This window comes from Myotis daubentonii, chromosome 1 (assembly GCF_963259705.1).
Source record: "Myotis daubentonii chromosome 1, mMyoDau2.1, whole genome shotgun sequence".
Taxonomy (NCBI): domain Eukaryota; kingdom Metazoa; phylum Chordata; class Mammalia; order Chiroptera; family Vespertilionidae; genus Myotis; species Myotis daubentonii.
The window spans coordinates 56,825,571-56,844,029 of record NC_081840.1 but is presented as its reverse complement, the minus strand read 5'-3'; the positions used below and the strand labels follow the sequence as shown (position 1 = coordinate 56,844,029).

The 18,459-nt window shown below is 43.7% G+C and overlaps 1 protein-coding gene across 7 annotated transcripts in view; it reads right to left on the bottom strand.

Moving 5' to 3' along the window:
• The window catches only part of MYO5A (myosin VA), a 209,533-nt gene that overhangs the window by 6,180 nt on the left and 184,894 nt on the right, over positions 1-18,459 (bottom strand). For all 7 annotated transcript variants that reach the window (XM_059700947.1, XM_059700921.1, XM_059700937.1 and 4 more), the window contains 7 exons: positions 14,369-14,515; positions 10,442-10,596; positions 7,963-8,052; positions 5,743-5,893; positions 3,178-3,460; positions 1,275-1,449; positions 145-225 (listed from right to left, as the gene is read on the bottom strand). In XM_059700947.1, the coding sequence (XP_059556930.1) occupies positions 145-225; positions 1,275-1,449; positions 3,178-3,460; positions 5,743-5,893; positions 7,963-8,052; positions 10,442-10,596; positions 14,369-14,515 (1,082 nt within the window). The remainder of the gene's footprint in view (positions 1-144; positions 226-1,274; positions 1,450-3,177; positions 3,461-5,742; positions 5,894-7,962; positions 8,053-10,441; positions 10,597-14,368; positions 14,516-18,459) is intronic.

Sequence of the window (18,459 nt, the reverse complement as noted above, 5' to 3'; positions counted from 1 at the left end):
TATATTTGTTTTAAATTCACTTCATTTTCCCAATAAGCTGTTATGAAAAAAAATGCACTGTAAAAATAAGATAAAAATAATAAAAAAATTATCTTTCAACAAATTGTAAAATTTCCATAAAAAAACTATGTTGGGAGATCTTACCTGTATAGTACGAATAAATGACACAGAGACTCTTTCTTCAAACTCATTAACTGGCGTATACAAATTCAGCACTTTGACAATCTGTGAGAAATAAAACGATCAAAGTTTTCAGCATGTAGTCAAGTGCACTGGGGCTCATAATAAAGAAGACCGAAAAGATCTCAGAGCAGTTCCCCTTCCTCCCAGGGCTGGTGGGGCAGGAGGGGAGATGAGATGGTCTGAGGGCACATCCATTTTTATTATTTTAACTTTTATAATAAAAGTGTATTAATCTTTGTACATTTTAAAAAGCAATGTAAATTTGGAAAAACATTCAAACTGCACAAAAAGAACAAAACATGAAAAGCAAAAGTGCCCCCACTCCCATCCTCCCAGTTTCCCAGTGGCAATTTTTGACAGGATCCTCACTATCCATCTAGCTGCTTTCTGTACATACTCTATGTGTAACCTATGTGAGCTTTCTATGTTATGAGATATGTGATGAACACCAAGAAAGTCCAAGAGTAAGCACAGAAATAACTGGGAAATAGAAGTGGGCATGTGCATGCCTACGCCTCCCCTCATGCGGCTGCCAGTCCTCAGGGTCCTCCCTTCTCTGCTCCCTCTTAAACTCAAGGCCTTGCCTGACGGGCCCTCCCCTGAACAGTCAACTATCGCCCTCAGCACTCCTTCGGACGTCTCACCACTGAGCTCGCTAGAATCTCTTCCAGCAGAATCAGCGGGTACATCTGAATTCCCTACTAAACCTGTAGTTCCTTTTCAGCAGGGATTGTTCCTTATATATTGAAGTGTTTCCCCCAGCAACAAGTGTGGTCCCTTGAGATAGGAACTCAATTCGGAAACAAAAATTATCTGTCTTACAATAGAGAAGTCAAAAGACTTAAGACAATATGGAAAATTATTTTTTGGAACACAAGCTCCATAACAGGCCTAGGATGCTACCCCTCAGAGCAGGGACGCTTTCGTTCCTGGTTGTGTCTCAGTGCACTGAAATGTGTGACTTCCTGGTAAAATCCTTCTTCAAGAGGTGTCAGACACAGAGGAAGTCAGCTCAGACAAGATCAATCGCTAGAGGACTCTATCACCTTTGATGAACGTGAAATGAAGTGAGAGGAGGGAAGCTGCGTTACCTGGGCAGTAGTTAAAGCATTGCACATGGAGCAGATGGCTTCTGCATCATCATCTGTTTTCTTTTTCACTTGCAGAAGCTGAGCAGCCTGAATGAGAGGTTCCAGGGTTTCTTTAGCCCCACTGTTCATCAGATTCTTGTCACGTAGCCATTCCTCCAGTTGACTGACATTGTACCTGTGCCGAGAGAGAGAGAGAGAGAGAGAGAGAGAGAGAGAGAGAGAGAGAGAGAGAGAGAGAGAGAGAGAAGAATGCAAATTTACTAAATGTTGTCATAAATGCCTTAATTTTCTGTGTATGGCTTTGTCAGGAATTTAAGTTAAAATGACAGGCAGTAGTCTTGTTTGCTTTTCTTAAATCTTATCAGCTGTTCTTAAAAATTATCATTATAAAAAGTCATGAGGTTTATAATCACAATTATATAAGAGTAAACGACTAGAGAATATAATTATCTTTAATGCAAGATAGAAAAGTAGCCATTATCACAAAAGTAAGACTGGCTAAAAGATAAGATAGAACACATTGTGTGGCTGCGCCCCCTTAAGCAGCTGACCAGAAACACTTTGCAATTTCTCCTACAACTTCAGAGGTGAGAAGTGATAATCCTTTAAGTCCTCTCTCTTACTTAAGTCCATCTGAATAATAACCCCCCCCCCCCCCCCCGCAACACACACACTCTGTGCTCTAGCCTTCTTTAGGGAAGAGCCTGGATAATGGAGGCAGTGACCCAAGGAAGCTCAGGGAGGGAAGGAGAGAAAGGCAAGTGGGGGCCACCAGGAGAGAAGAAGACCCCCAAACTACATGGGTGCTGAGGTATCAAGAGATGGCCAACCAAGTAACAGTGGTTCTCAAACTAAAATGAGGTGGATGGACACACAATCAGACTGAATAGTCACTCGTACAAGAGAAATTATTAGGTGCTGCAAATGTACAAACAAAGCTTATAGAGAAAGAGGTTCTGCTACCGGGGAGTAAGGCATTAGCTTCTCAATGTTAACTACAATGGATGTGGGTCAGAATGGGAAATTTGAAAAGAATGCCAACGTTTCCTGAGACTGAGTAACTAAAGACTTTCGTAGGAGAATTCTTGCCTCCCCTGGGTGAATTTTCTAGCTGTTTTAAAATAAATTACTTGTAAAGTAAGTTAATTCTGTTATGATAATGAGGTTATGCTGAGGAGTAGTTGGCATCAAACTGAGTGCAGCTCTTCCTAAAACACCAAGGGGCACATTTCAAGTATTAGTGAAAGATTCATTAAACATGCTCTTGTGGCCACGGTACAGAAAGGTATTTTGTTAAAATAAATTTCCAAGAGCAACCAAGCATTATAAATCTTCATTATTATGTGATATTTTGTTATTGTACAATTAAAACACACACAAAAGCCCTAGCCAGTTTTGCTCAGCGGAGAGTTGGGCTGTGGACTGAAGGGTCCCGGGTTTGATTCTGGTCAAGGGTGCATGCCCGGGTTTCGGCTTGGTCCCCAGTAGGGGGTGTGCAAAAGGCAGCCAATCAATGATTCTCACTCATCACTGATGTTTCTATCTCTCTTTCCCTCTCCCTTTGTCTGAAATCAATAAAAATATATTTAAAAAATAAAATACACATGAAAGAAGAGGAAGCAACTATCCCCTCTTTATGTGTTTTTCATCATCTTTCCACTCCCTCTGAAGACTTAGCTTAGCAGTGAGTGGAACCTGCTGGAGGCACAGCGGAGCAATGATGACTGAGGAGAGGGCCAGCCGGGCCGCAGGATGTGGCTCCGTGCCCACGCTCCCTTTGCTGCTTGGCTGTGGCCCAGACAGACATCAGGTGCACTGACCTCGAGCCAGCCATCAGCTCCCCACACGCTGGCCGGCAGAGGTGGGGCAGCGAGAAGAGGCCATCACTGCTGGCGTTTCTCACCTGATCTGCATGCCTTTGCTCCAGGAGCACATGTCCTTCCGCAGAAGGAGGTTGTTCAGCGTGATGGCCCCCACGATGTAGAACATCTGCTTGGCCACCTGCTTGATCAGCTCGGGGTCCATGCCGTGCTGGCACATGACCGAGTGGAAGGAGCTGAGCTGCCGGAGGATGGAGTCCAGTGTGTAGGTGCCCTCATCGGCGATGCTGGAGGTCCGCTTCCTCAGCCCTGTGGGCTTCACCCCGGACACGCCCTGAATGGTCTCATGCTCCAGCATGCCTGAGACTGCACGAATAGTTCACGTTAAAAGAGGATCTGGAAGGACACCGTTTCATGTGCACACACACTCACACATTCAGGTTAGGAAAATGATCTGAGCGTCAAAACAGAGGGAAAAAGAACTCCCCCCCCCCCAAAAAAAAAGCTTCTGGATTTTCAACTTTAATAAAGGAATAATTCTTAAATGCAAAAACTTGTTATGAAATTAAGACATCTTAATGGTGTATTTTCTAAACTAAGAAGCAGCAGTCTGCACTAGCACCAGGGTGTGGTACTTTGGGAGGGTTCTGAGAGAGGTATGCAGCAGTTAGAAGATGAGCGTTCTCCAGCGCTGTGTGAGCCCCAGAGGCAAACAAATCAAGTAGCAAGGGCAGGAGCCTGCCCAGCCGGTGTGACTCAGTGGTTGAATGTTGACCTATGAACCAGGAGGTCATGGTTTGATTCCCAGTTAGGGCACATGCCCGGGTTGCAGGCTTGATCCCCAGTATAGGGTATGTAGTAGGCAACTGATCATTAATTCTCTCTCATAGTTGATGTTTCTCTCTCCCTCTCCCTTCCTCTCTGAAATCAATAAAATGTGTTTTTAAAAAAAAAGAAGAAAGGCAGGAGCCTGGGCAGAGGTCTTGGAGAAGACTTGGGAGGGGCAATTGTGCAGGGCTGAAAAGCTGGGCCCTTCCTTGTCCTGAGCTCATCCTCCCAGGACTCAGCCTTCTCTGGGGCATTGCTGCTCATCTCCTGTGCTCTCATAACACGTAGCCTAAGTGTCCTCTAGGACGGTTTTGGGATGCCTCCTCCTGGGCTGGGAGCCCCTTGAGAGCAAGGGCCAAGCCTGACTCACTTTTATTTCTCCTAGTGCTAACCTCAGCCTCCAAGAACCTCATACAGTCAACACTGTTGCTGTTGAATCACTGGGGGTTGGGTGGTGGGTTTAAGGGAGACACCTTAGAGCAGTGGTTCACAACCTTGGCTGCACATTAGAATCACCTGGGAATCTTTTTAAAATCTTGATTTCTGGGCCTCATCCTCTGGAAATTCTGTTTCTTTGTTATGGGGTGGGGCCACAGCATTAGTAACAAAAAAAAAACAGAATTTTTGGAGGATGAGGCCCAGAAATCAGGATTTTAAAAAGATTCCCAGGTGATTCTAATGTGCAGCTAAGGTTGAGGACCACTGCCTTAGAGGTAAACTTCTTGTTTAGCCAATAAAAATAGGTACAAATAGGAAGAGTTTGGCTGAAGCTGACCTTCCTTGCATCTGCACCTCTTGCATTTTAGCTGACCTAGGCTGCTTTAAATTCATGACTTCAGGGGACGACTGAAGAAATCACCCGACTCACATGGTTTCCTCAGCCTGTTATGTTTCTAGTTTGGCTGTGGGTTTATGATAGAAAATGGAACACTCTGAGCCCACAGAAGGGAAAGAAATTGTGGAAATGAGGAAAACACACGGGTGGGGAGGAAAGAGCAGCTGGGAGCAGTCTTCAGAGGCTACTGATAATCTGCCTGAGGATGAGAGTTTGGTAAGTTAAAAACAAGTGTGTGTTGTTGTTTTTTTTAATTCAATGCATTTAAAGTTAGCAGCCTACAATCTGTACATGCTTCCTAATTCTGACTTCAAACATGCTACATATTCCACAGTGCAGCATGATACATAAATAAACATGCAGAAGGGAGGTACATGGAATCACATTCGCTGAAAACACATATATAGAAACAGAAACACACAAGTACACACCTACACACACACCCAGTGGGGCTCATTGAAATAGAAACTGCTGCATTAAACCAACTTGCCTTTAACAATTCCAGAAGGACCATGAGATGTACAACTTAGCCTGGGCTGTCTGAGCCCTGTTCTGTTGCCATGGTACCCTCCCACTTCTTTTACTGTAGCCTATTAGTCAGTCAAAGTGCAAACCCTCCCAGCCTTCCTAGTTTTAGATGTAGCGTAGTAGTTTCCTAGGCCAAAGTTTGAAGTGTTTTTTAAAACTGGACAAGGAATAAGGTCTACTGCTGGGTACACAGCATTACCCAATCTTAGAGAGAAGTACTGCACATTGGGGAGGGAACCTAGATACTGCTGCCTTGGTCGTGTGGAAGCAGTGATTCTGATGTATCCCAGTCAGGCATGGCTAACATCCCATGTTCGGGGATTCCTCAGCTAATTTTAGGACCATTTTATGTTCTCCGTTTGAATACATGCTCTGAGACATGTTGTGCCACTGGTGGTTGTCTACTGGTGGGCATGTGAGGTGGACAGACTTGATGTCCGCGACGCCCTGGCCTTACCGATCATGGGCTGAAGGATGTTCTCCAGCACCCGCACGAGCTGCTGGTAGATCTGAATGGCCAGGTCACTTAGCACCTGCCGGTACTCAGCCAGGTCGAAGTTGGTGAGGCAGTGTTCGTTCTGGCGAGATGTGTTGTGCTTCATAAAGCCCTAGAGCCACAACGCAGAGTTAATGATGCACAGGAAGTGAGATGTCTGCTGTCTGTCAGACTCGCTTGATCAGCATCTTCCCGTTCTTTTTCTCTCTTCACAGAGTTTCCATCCATCCCACACATAAATGCCAGGATAATCATTTTCAGTATGTGTGTTTGTTTCCATCTTTAAAATTCCACTTCTTGCCAAAACCGGTTTGGCTCAGTGGATAGAGCGTCGGCCTGGGGACTGAAAGGTCCCAGGTTCGATTCCAGTCAAGGGCATGTACCTGGGTTGCGGGCACATCCCCAGTAGGAGATGTGCAGGAGGCAGCTGATCGATGTTTCTCTCTCACCGATGTTTCTAACTCTCTATCTCTCTCCCTTTCTCTCTGTAAAAAATCAATAAAATATATTTAAAAAAAAATAAAAATAAAAATAAAATTCCACTTCTTACTAGCTTTTGAGTAATACCTAAGCTTGGCAACTAGCATTTCCTTTCCAATAGCAATGTCAATAAAATAGGATGGGAGAACTTAATCTAAAAAAAAAATTGCCCTAGCCGGTGTGGCTCAGTTAGTTGAACATGGTCCAATATACCAAAACGTCACAGTTCAATCCCTGGTCTGGGTTGGGGTACGTACGGAAGGCAACTGATCGATGTTTCTCTCTCTCTCTCTCTCTCTCTCTCTCCCCCCCCCTTCTTTCATCTCTCTCTAAAATCAATAAAAACATATCCTCTGATGAGAATTGTAAAAAAATTAATGTTTCACTTATGAAACATGAAGTTTATTGCCAAACACTAAACTACCTAAAGTACTAACATGTTTAAACTTCAGTTCATTAAATATAGTCCTATTTATAAATACTGTACCCAAAGGGCATACATAAGCTTAAAACAGACCGACTTCTACAGAGACTGGTAGATACATAAAAAGTTTTCCTTTCATGGTATCTACAGATGATTTTCATCTTTTGGTGGTATTTTGTTAAAAGGGAAAGACAACAGTACAAGAAAGTACTTCTGTCAGCTATTGCCTGCCGAAGGGCAATATCTGACAGAAGCTTACTTGATGGGTTCTGCCCATAGTCCTTAACAATACGGTCCAGAAGTGGGAATGACGGGGCAGCGAATGGCCCCTCTGGGGAACTCTGGTCTGCCAGTCCCACCTTCCCAGGGACCACATCTTGCTCACATTTGCCATAATTTGCCAGGACCATCCTCTGCCCCGAGCCTCTGTCTGGGTGCTCAGCAAGTGCTACAGCTCAGTTTCTCTTCTACACTCCTGGCAAAGGATGGGCGGTGCAGGGGAGTGGTTAGGTGCAGGGGAGTGGTTAGGGGCACGGGCTCTCGAGGCAGGCAGACCCAGAATCCTAGCCCTGCTCCTTATGGCTGAGAGGACTTGGGCAAACAGATGACCTTCACTGAGCTTCAGTTTCCTCATCTGTAAAACTGGGTCATAATCCTTATCGCACAGAAATGTAAGAATTAAGTGACATAGTGTCTAGTAAGTGCTGTCTGATGCATAGTAAGCAGCCCTTAATAAACAGTAATTATTAACATATTACATTAAAAAAAAAATAAAGTCTGTCAAACAACTGATGAATACATCATTACAAACAAAAGCCAAACAGATTTTTGGACAAATTTAAAAAGACATGTCTTAACTTATCACATTTAAAGCATTATAGTAAGCTAAAACTGTTTATTTATTTTTTTAAATATACTTTATTGATTTTTTTTATTATTAGTTAAGGTATTACAAATGTGTAAAACTGTTTATTTTTTAAAGAGTCCTTGACTAGTCCACTTCCACATATTGACAAAAAGTTTCATTATTCCAACTATTCATTGACCAATGCTCACTTTATTTCTATTGTGTTTTCTTATAATACAAACTCTTAGAGGAAAGAAACTTTGTTGTTCCCCACAGTCACTGTTCCATAAATAATAAGCATCAATCAAAACTATGAACTTCTAAGCCACCTCTGAATTCAGGTTTCTAAATTAACCAATGGTTAAACATTTTCCTTAAAAAGATCAGAGAAGGCACAGCATGTTGGTTTTATAATCATGTTTTTTCTCACCTCTTCTCCACTGTACTGCTTTAAACAGTGCAAAAACCGGCAAGTGTTAGAGAGCCAGAAGGAAACGGTTTCAAAATCATCACCTCTTTTCTGAAAGAGAGAATAAGCCTAAATTTGCTTTTTTTCTTGGGGAAATAACAATCTGAAAAATAACTGAACAGATACCAGAAGGCCCATTCTTTCAGTTACCATTATAAACAATTATAAATCACAAAGGAGAACCAGAAAGACTGAAACACTGAAACCCAGATCAGGTCAAACATCATGTCAGTGATACGATACAATTAAGAAAAAAAAGATCTTGAATTGTTTTCTTAGAAAGAAGAAAGGATAAGGAGAGAGAGAAACATTAATGTGAGGGCAAAACATCGATCAGCTGCCTCCTGCACACCCACTACTGCCCAGCCAACTGAGCCATACCAGCCAGGGTGATAAGATACAATTTTTGAGCAGTGAATCAGAAATGGGATGAAGTAAGTCCAGTGCAGAGCAGTACACAAGAGAAGCTACTTGTCTCTTCATCAGGACTGGGGCACATGTCCAAAAAACTCATTGCTAAATCAAAACAGAGCCCAGGCTGGTGTGCTCAGTGGTTAGAGTGGAAGCCTGTGCACCAAAGGGTCTCAAATTCTATTCCCGGTCAAGGGCATGTACCTGGGTTGCAGTTTTTATCACCAGCCCCAACTGATGTGTCTCTCTCACATCGATGTTTCTCTTTCTCTTCCACTCCCTCCCTCCCTGTCCACTCTCTCTGAAAATAAATAAACAAATAAATGAAAAGCTATCCTCTGGTGAGGATACAAGACAAATATACTTAATTTCAAAAAGGGATGTGTGACAAATGCACATCAATTTTAAACAGTATCAAAAGGGTGTTAGGTTCTAGTACCCTCCCTTTGGTAATCTTGAAACAATCTGGTACAATAACTGGTCAAATTAGATAAATGCCTTCTGGCAATTAAGATGAAAGGGAGAAAACCTTAGATTTGGTTTTGTTGTCTTTGTAAAAGTTGGCTTAAGAATTAGCAAAACTTGTAGTCTATCTAAGTGCAACAGAGCATCAATACACCAAAAATGAAATGAATTATATTCAGAAGATGCTCATCAATTTTTAAATAGTAAATCTTCAGAAATTCCACACTTCAGTAACTACTGTAGAATATAACTACACAGAACATCTTAGCAATAGGGACTGAGAACTAGCATCTGTCAAAAGGTCATGACCAGGCGCTGGGGAGAGGGGTGTGTTTCCTGAGTGCAGTGTTTCAGAAGGGGAAGATGAAAGGCTCTGGAGATGGTGGTGATGGCTGCACAACAAGATGAATGCACTTAATGCACAGAGCTGGTCACTGAAAAATGGCTAAGCCCTGGCCGGGTGGCTCAGCTGGTTGGAGTATTATCCCATGCACCAAAAGGCCGAGGATTTGATTCCTGGTCAGGGCACATACACAGGTTTTGGGTTGGATCCCCGGTCGGGGTGCATATGGGAGGCAACCAATCGAGGTCTCTTTCTCACATCCATGTTTCTTGCTCTCTTTCTGTGAAATCAATAACAACAAACAAATAAACAACAAAACTCCACATATCCTTGGGTGAGGATAAAAAAAAAATGGTTAAATGCTATAATTTTTTGTTATGTATATTTTACCACAATAAAAAAAGTATTTCATGAAAGACATCTTAGATTTGAGTGCCCACTGGGCATGTTAACTATCCACTTATCTCCATCCTAAAAATTCTCCTTAAGTCAGATAATCAGAAAGCAAAGTATTTAGAACACATTCTCTTAGCTCCTCACAGAAACACCAGAGTTAAAACTAAGAATAACATTCATTGTTTTTCTAGAGTCAGGAGGAGGATTATGCAACGTGACTCAGTGATTACTGAGTCATTACGTAGGACTTCCTGCTCTAGTACATAATTTTTCTGTCTTTTTCAAGCCTTCCCTTTCTGATTAGTATCTGTGTGTTGCTTCTCACATGGAATCAGGCACAGGTAACAAGGAAAATTACGGGTGATTTGGAGAAAAATGGGAAGAAAAGTTCAAAGAAAAACTTTATTTCATCAAATATATTTTTATATAAATGAGCCTTGTATTATTGACCTTATTTAATACCTATTTTAACTATAGCATCATATTCCCTGTATATGATGGACTCCATTAAATATTTTACATTTACTTCTAAGACCTTAAAGCAGACTATTTCTGTCTGTGAAGAAACAATTTTCTCCACAATTAAATGCAATTAAATCAAATTAGTTTTGATTATTGTTTATCCTAAGCCCTGTTTTGAAGAAGCACATAGACAATCTGTAAGAAAAAACGTTTCCTGCTGTGGTACATGTTCACAGTGGAAGGTAGCAGTGAAAACTGCAAAGTGTTCGTTCACATCTTCCTCAAGGCTGAGGGAGAAAAAGTCCCTACATGCAGGTTCTGTTATTAATACTCATTATGAGAATTTTGTTAAACATGACTGACCTTTAATACTTTTTTGATGCTGTTAATTGTGGATGTTAGCAGCGACCTTACTTTCTGGTCATCATTCAGGTAGTCGGCATGTCGGACACACATGAACAGGATATACGCTGGTAACCCTGGGATCAGGTTGACGGCTACACCACGTGGCTTCAGTTCTGAGAAGAGAAGAGAGAAAAAACAATCTTACCTAACACCGACAGTCTTCATGAGACGTGCTTTGAGAGACAATGAAAGCCCAGTTCTCCTGTGAGAGTCCAATCATTCAGGGTAAATAGGTCACATAAAAAGCATATTTTAATAGCTCAGTAAGAGAAGTTCTTGAGGGTGGGAACATGGTGAATTTTAGTTGTCTTTGCCAAGACAACTCCCAAATCTCTATCTTCTGCCCTGACCTTTCCCTTGAATTCTAGTTTCTTGGATCAAATGCCTTCTTGGCATCTCAGCTCAGACATGTCAGGCTGAGCCCATCCAAACCAAACTCCATTCCTATGGTACCTGCTCTCCCAGGAGTTGTCCCGCTCTCAGTAAATGGCAGCTCCAGCCTTCTAGGTTCTCAGGTTATAAACCTGTCATCACCTTTGATGTCTTCCTTTTTCTCACACCACACACCTAATCCATCAATAAATTCTGTTGGCTTTACCTACAAAACACATCCAGAATCCAGCTACCAGCTGCCCTGGTCTAGGTCCCCACCATCTCCTCTTGGATTATGGTCTCTGATCCATCCCTCACTCCCCAGTGGTACATTTTCATCCAACAACCAGAGTAATTCTATAGGAAAATGTCAGTCAGATGTCATTCTTCTTATGAAAATCTTCCAAGTAGCTTCTCACCTCATTCATTCACTCAGCATGGTCTGTGTGATCAGGTCTGATCCCCTGCCCCAGATCACTGTGCTCCAGTAAAATGGGTCTCCTTGTGATTGGGTGAACGTGCCAGGCGTGCCCCACCCCAGGGCCTATGTGCCAACTATTTTCTGCCTGGAATGTTCTTCCTCAGATATCATCAGCATGAAGTGCTTCCTTACTTCCTCAGTCTCTGCCCAAAGATCACCTGGTCAAAGAGGCCTTTCCCAACAATCCTAATTTATAAAAAGCCAGGGGCCATCACTACCAAAACAACTGGATGGACTACAAAACAGCAGGCTGCGTGGGGCGACCAGGCCGGCGGGGGCGGGGGGCAGTGAGGGACGATCAAATGACTAAATAGCAGGCTGCATGGGGCAACCAGGTCGGTAGGGGGGGCAGTGAGGGACGACCAAATGACAGAACAGCAGGCTGTGTGGGGCAACCAGGCCAGCAGGGGGGCTGTTAGGGGTGACCAGGCTGGCAGGGGGGGCAATTGGGGGCTATCAGGCCAGCAGAGGGGGCAGTGAGGGGCGACCAGGCCAGCAGGGGGGGGGCAGTGAGGGACAACCAAAGGAATGAACAGCAGGCTGTGTGGGGCTACCAGGCCAGCAAGGGGGGGCTGTAAGGGACGACAGAATGACTGAACAGCAGGCTGCATGGGGCAACCAAACCAGCAGGGGGGGCAGTGAGGGATGACCAGGCTGGCATGGGGAGGGCAGTTGGGGGTGACCAGATCAGCAGGGGGGCTGTTAGGGGTAACCAGGCCAGCAGGGGGCCCGTTAGGGGCGACCATGCCCCGGGGGGGTGGGGGGGAGTGGCGGGGGGGCAGTTGGGGCCGGCCAGGCCAGTGTGGGGAGGGCAGTTGGGGGCAACCAGGCCAGCAGAGGGGCTGTTAGGGGTGACCAGGCCAGCAGTGGGGGGCAGTGAGGGATGATCAAACAACTGAACAGCAGGCTGCATGGGACAACCAGGCCGGCAGGGGATGGGCAGTGAGGGACAACCAAACAACTGAACAGCAGGCTGTGTGGGGCAACCAGGCCAGCAGAGGGGGCAGTTGGGGGCGACCAGGCCAGCAGTGGAGCCCTTAGGGGTGACCAGGATGTCATGGGGTCAGTTGGGGGCTATCAGGCCGGCAACGAGGGGCAGTTAGGGGCAACCAGGCAGGCAGGCAGGTGAGCGGTTAGGAGCCAGGGGTCCAGGATTATGAGAGGGATGTCCGACTGCCGGTTTAGGCCCGATCCCAGGGCCTAAACCAGCAGTCGGACATCCCCCAAGGGGTCCCAGATTGGAGAGGGTGCAGGCTGGGCTAAGGGGACCAGCCCGCCCCCTGCTGTGGACAAATTTCGTGCACCGGGCGTCTAATTTTATATAAATTAGTACATTTGCCTTCACTCTTCAACCTTTTTACCCCATTATATATTTGTTTATTTTTTCTATTTTATTTTTTAGTTATTAATTGATTTTAGAGAGAGAGGAAAGGAGAGAGAGGAGTGAGACAGAGACAGAGACAAAGAGAGAAAGAGAGAGAGAGAGAGAGAGAAACATCAATTTGTATTGCTCCACTTTTATGTATTCACTGGTTGATTCTTGTATGTACCCTGACTGGAGATGGAACCCACAACCTTGGCATATCGGGACGATGTTTAACCAACTGAGCTACCCCGCTAGGGCTTTTTCCTCTATCTTCTCTCGCACTGGAATATAAGTTATATGAGAATAGGGACTCTACTCTCTCTGTTACCCAGCACAGAAAATGCTTGGCACTTGGTAAGAGCATACTAAATGTTTATTGAACTGATGAATCTTTACTTAAACTCTATGTTTAAAAATCAGTGGCTCCTTAACATTTTTGCTAAATGAAAATCAAGTTGAACCTTTAGCACCTCTGCACCTAAATATAGTACTAAGTTTAATGCCAGGAAACTTAGGAACTTTAAATCAGGTGTAACTGCCAATCACACTGCTGTCACCTGGCACCTGGGGGAGGAATGCTATACAAAGGCTGAGAGGTGTTCAGCATTCAGTTCAGAACTGTGCACACTCCCTAACCATTTCCCACCCTCCCCTAAAAAGTATTCCTGAGAGCAATCTCCAAGGCTGCTCTGAAATGCTTCTTCCATACCCATTTCATTTGGCCCTCTCCTTCCATTGCTAAAATATTTTCCTTAATACTTTTGTGTGTGTATTTTTCCTCTATTATTGAACTGTCATACACTTTCTAGGGAAGCAAGGAAAATAGAAATTCAGAAATGCAAATGTCCTAGAGCAGTGTTGGTCAATTCTTTGAAAGATTTTTAAAAAACATTAGACATGGCCAGTCTCTTCCCTCTAGATCAGTGGTTCTCAACCTGTGGGTCGCGACCCCTTTGGCAGTCAAACGACCCTTTCACAGGGGTCGCCTAAGACCATCCTGCATATCAGATATTTACATTACAATTCATAACAGTAGCAACATTACAGTTATGAAGTAGCAACGAAAATAATTTTATGGTTGGGTCACAACATGAGGAACTGTATTTAAAGGGCCAGAAGGTTGAGAACCACTGCTCTAGACTGTAATGTGATCAGTCTGTGGTGGGGACCATTCAACAATACTTTTCAAAAGCTTCCAGGTTAGTCTAACCAGAGCTGAGAAGGCCTGGCCTCCAGGGATCTGTATGGATGGACCTGCTTCCTAGGCAAGTGTCCCTGCTGTTTGACTGACAATGCATGGTGGCCAGGATGCTCCTGCAGCACCAAATGCGCAGTATGTAATGAGGACTAAAGAAACTGGTGTTGAATATTTCAAAAACCAGTGACTAGTCTTTCCCACCACTGACACGTATACCAGAAAGACCTTTTACCCCAGGCACAAAGTACTTGCGTGCTCGAGATCTCTCTTTCTTTCTCTCTCCCTCCTCCCTCCATCCCACCCCCCACCCGCTCCATTTTCTCTTTTGTTTCTGTGAGGACACGGCCAGAAGAGGGCTGTTGGCAAGCCAGCCAGAGAGACCTCACCAGGAACCAAACTAACTGGCACCTTGATCTTGGACTTCCTAGCGTGCAGAACTGAGAGAATAGAAGAAAAGAAAACACTTGCCCAGAATCAGGTTCTTAACAAGCTTTTGCTCATCCTCTTTCTTGTATTCCAGCATTCCTTGGAAATCCTTTTCTTTCCTGGGAATGTTGACTGGACGGATGGGTTCATCAATGATCTGTCCTGGGGATATGTTCTCCATCTGGCCCACTTCATGAGAAACAAAAAGGAGAAAAAAAGGTTTTCTAGGGAGAAAAGATGAGAAGGTTCCATGTTCCTGTAATTTTAAATGATGAATTCTATAACAACAAAAAAAGTGCCATTTTGCCACTTAATTGTCCCCTTTTTATGTTATTTTTTTTCCAAGCAAATATATTTAATTTTTTTAATTGTCCCTACTTTAATTACCTTTTCTGCTAAAATTGGCTGTAAATGGCAAAACTGTATGGGGATGTCACTGACAGCCAACAGTGCTGGGTTACTATTAACGTCAGAGAACCTTACGTGATTCAAAAGCATTTTTTTGGGGGGGTGGGGGGGATAATAAATTACTCTGTAATATGGTTAAATGTTCCCAAAGTTAGTGTTTTAACTTCTTGGTTAATGAATTGTTATTAATCATAAATAGTTGAATATATTTAGACTTTAAATCACAGAAGGACAGAAGGAAAAACATAATATTCTACAAAAGGGAAGAAAAACTGTAGATTTCCCTCACTTTCAGCTCTATGAAAAACTGACTTTAAATGTATCATTGCAATCAGTTCGAACCACATGAGCGCTGGTAAGATAGTGTGTCTTCATACTGGTTGATGTGAAATGTTTTTTTTTCACAGAGGCTTCCCAAGACAAAGACCTAACTTGCTCCCACCATCCCTTATTCCTAAAGAAATAACAAGCAGATAAAACCACCTCTATTGAATGTACCCAGTTTTTGCTTATCTGTTTCTAGTAAAGGACTAACCATGAAGTTGCAACCACTAAAGCACAGCTAACCTGTTCAGAGGTTAAAAGTGGTCACTACTGTCAGCAGGTGCTGGAGAAGAATAATGCTAAGGATTCAAAAAGTCTCCCAATATCACCTCAGAATTAAGATTAAATGGGAAATGCAAGAGAAGGTATGGGAGCACAGGCGTTTGAGTTCTGTGGTGTTTGTGCAGACACATGCTAGTGATCAGGCTGTGTAACCTATAGGAAGGGGGCAGTTAAGAAACCTGTTCAGGTGGAGAACCAAGATGGCGGCATAGGTTAACGCCGGAGTTTGCTGCTTTGAACAACTACTTCAAAAGTGAAACCAAAAAACGGAAGGGACATCACCCAGAACCACAGGAACGCTGGCTGAGTGGAAGTCCTACAACTAGGAGGAAAGAGAAACGCACACGGACACTCAGAGGAGGCGCAGTGCTGAAGTCAAATTCTGAGGTGCGGAGTGCGCGGAGCGGGCTGGCGGCGGAGGGCGCGGTTGTTGTTTTCAATCGGAAGGGAGTCGCAGACTCTGAGCACCAGATCCGGGCGAGTCTTTAGGGACCCAGACTCAAACGGGAGAAGCGGGACTGTCTGGCTTCGGTCAGAGCGAGTGCAGCTTTCTCTCCCAGCTTTGCAGCGGGTGCTGGGACTCAGAGAGGCAGAGCCCCTGGGGACAGGACTGAGAGCCGCCATAACTGCTCTCTCCGGCCCACCCTGTTGATCCTGTGCGACCCGCCCCGCCCAAGCCCTGCACAGAGGCATTTGCGGGATAGCCTCAGGCAAAGGCTAGATTAGCACCTCCCTAGAGGACAGAAGTTCTCTCACTGCTGACACAGCTGATTCTCATAGCCACTTGGCCTGGAGGTCAAACCCTCCCTGGAATTAGCTACAACAATCAAGATTTATCTATAAGACTGCGAACAAAGACCACTAGGGGGTACACCAAGGAAGCATAACAAAATGCGGAGACAAAGAAACAGGACAAAATTGTCAATGGAAGAAATAGAGTTCAGAACCACACTTTTAAGGTCTCTCAAGAACTGTTTAGAAGCTGCCGATAAACTTAATGAGATCTACACGAAAACTAATAAGACCCTCGATCTTATATTGGGGAACCAACTAGAAATTAAGCACACACGGACTGAAATAACGAATATTACACAGACGCCCGACAGCAGACCAGAGGAGCGCAAGAATCAAGTCAATGATTTGAAATGCGAGGAAGCAAAAAACATCCAACTGGAAAAGCAAATTGAAAAAGGAATCCAAAAATGCGAGGATAGTGTAAGGAGCCTCTGGGACAGCTTCAAGCGTACCAACATCAGAATTATAGGGGTGCCAGAAGATGAGAGAGAGCAAGATATTGAAAACCTATTTGAAGAAATAATGACAGAAAACTTCCCCCACCTGGTGAAAGAAATGGACTTACAGGTCCAAGAAGCGCGGAGAACCCCAAACAAAAGGAATCCAAAGAGGACCACACCAAGACACATCATAATTAAAATGCCAAGAGCAAAAGATAAAGAGAGAATCTTAAAAACAGCAAGAGAAAGAAAGTCAGTTACCTACAAGGGAATACCCATACGACTGTCAGCTGATTTCTCAACAGAAACTTTGCAGGCCAGAAGGGAGTGGCAAGAAATATTCAAAGTGATGAATAGCAAGAACCTACAACCAAGATTACTTTATCCAGCAAAGCTATCATTCAGAATTGAAGGTCAGATAAAGAGCTTCACAGATAAGGAAAAGCTAAAGGAGTTCATCACCACCAAAGCAGGATTATATGAAATGCTGAAAGGTATCCTTTAAGAAGAGGAAGAGGAAGAAAAAGGTAAAGATACAAATTATGAACAACAAATATGCATCTATGAACAAGTGAATCTAAGAATCAAGTGAATAAATAATCTGATGAACAGAATGAACTGGTGATTATAATAGAATCAGGGACATAGAAAGGGAATGGACTGACTATTCTTGAGGGGGAAAGGGGTGTGGGAAATGTGGGAAGAGACTGGACAAAAATCGTGCACCTATGGATGAGGACAGTGGGTGGGGAGTGAGGGCGGAGGGTGGGGCGGGAACTGGGAGGAGGGGAGTTATGGGGGGGGGGGGAAGGAACAAATGTAATAATCTGAACAATAAAGATTTTTTTTTAAATAAAAAAAGAAAAAAAAAGAAACCTGTTCAGGTGAAGATTAATCTGAGTTCAGAGACCTGCGAACAAGATGCAGGTCAGAGGCATCAGAAAGGTCAGTGCTGCTGACTGCACAAGGTGTCAGCGTGCTCTCCTGTCACTCTGGGGCAATTCTGTGTTGGGTCTGGGAAGCCAGTTCCACAGGAAGAGGCTATGGGAGAGAATACCAACAGCTGTCTGATCTCCTGCTGCAGCACCAAGACTAGCAGTGCTGAAGACGGCCACCGGCCATCAGAGTGGCCGCACTGTGGTTGGACAAATCAGGGCTGTGGCACCTAGTGCTTCATATGCGTGGCCAGTCTGGAAACCAAGGTAACTGTGAAATGTGTGCCTCCACACAGAGATAGAAGATTCAAACTATTCAGTTTTACAAAATTATTTCTGGAGTCAGTTTAAACATAATAGCGCCAGGATATTGAAATCTGTACAAAGAGGTCTTCACAGCTCACATACATGCTACATGTACAATACATAGAATAAAATCTCTACTAACTAGATTACTAGTTGCTTTCAGCCAAAGAAATAACCCTAAGAGGGGAAACTGGGAGGAAATAGACTCAGCATATTAAGTTCATCAATAAATGTACATATTTGGACTCCATATGATGTAAAGAGAATGCTTTATACCTACTTATTTCATCATACCTATGGTGCCATTAACTATGAAATACCATTATTTTATATAACACTTAAGGAGGAAAACACTGCAATTAAGCTATAACCCATCAACAGTTGAAAGACACATCCTGACTTCAGAGATGTTAAAATGTCAAAAAGTGTGCACCTCAGAATTTATGAAACATGTTTTAAAAGAAAGCTTCAGTTTCCTTTTGCAGAACCAAGATATTTTTGGTTCTGTATAAAATGTCAAAGACAAAATTTGCCATACTTTAATTAAAATTTTTCTCTCTGCCTTTGAATTTTCCCAAGAGATTTGAGTTTTTATAAAAACTCACAGATACCCTTAACCAGCTTGGCTCAGTGGACAGAATGT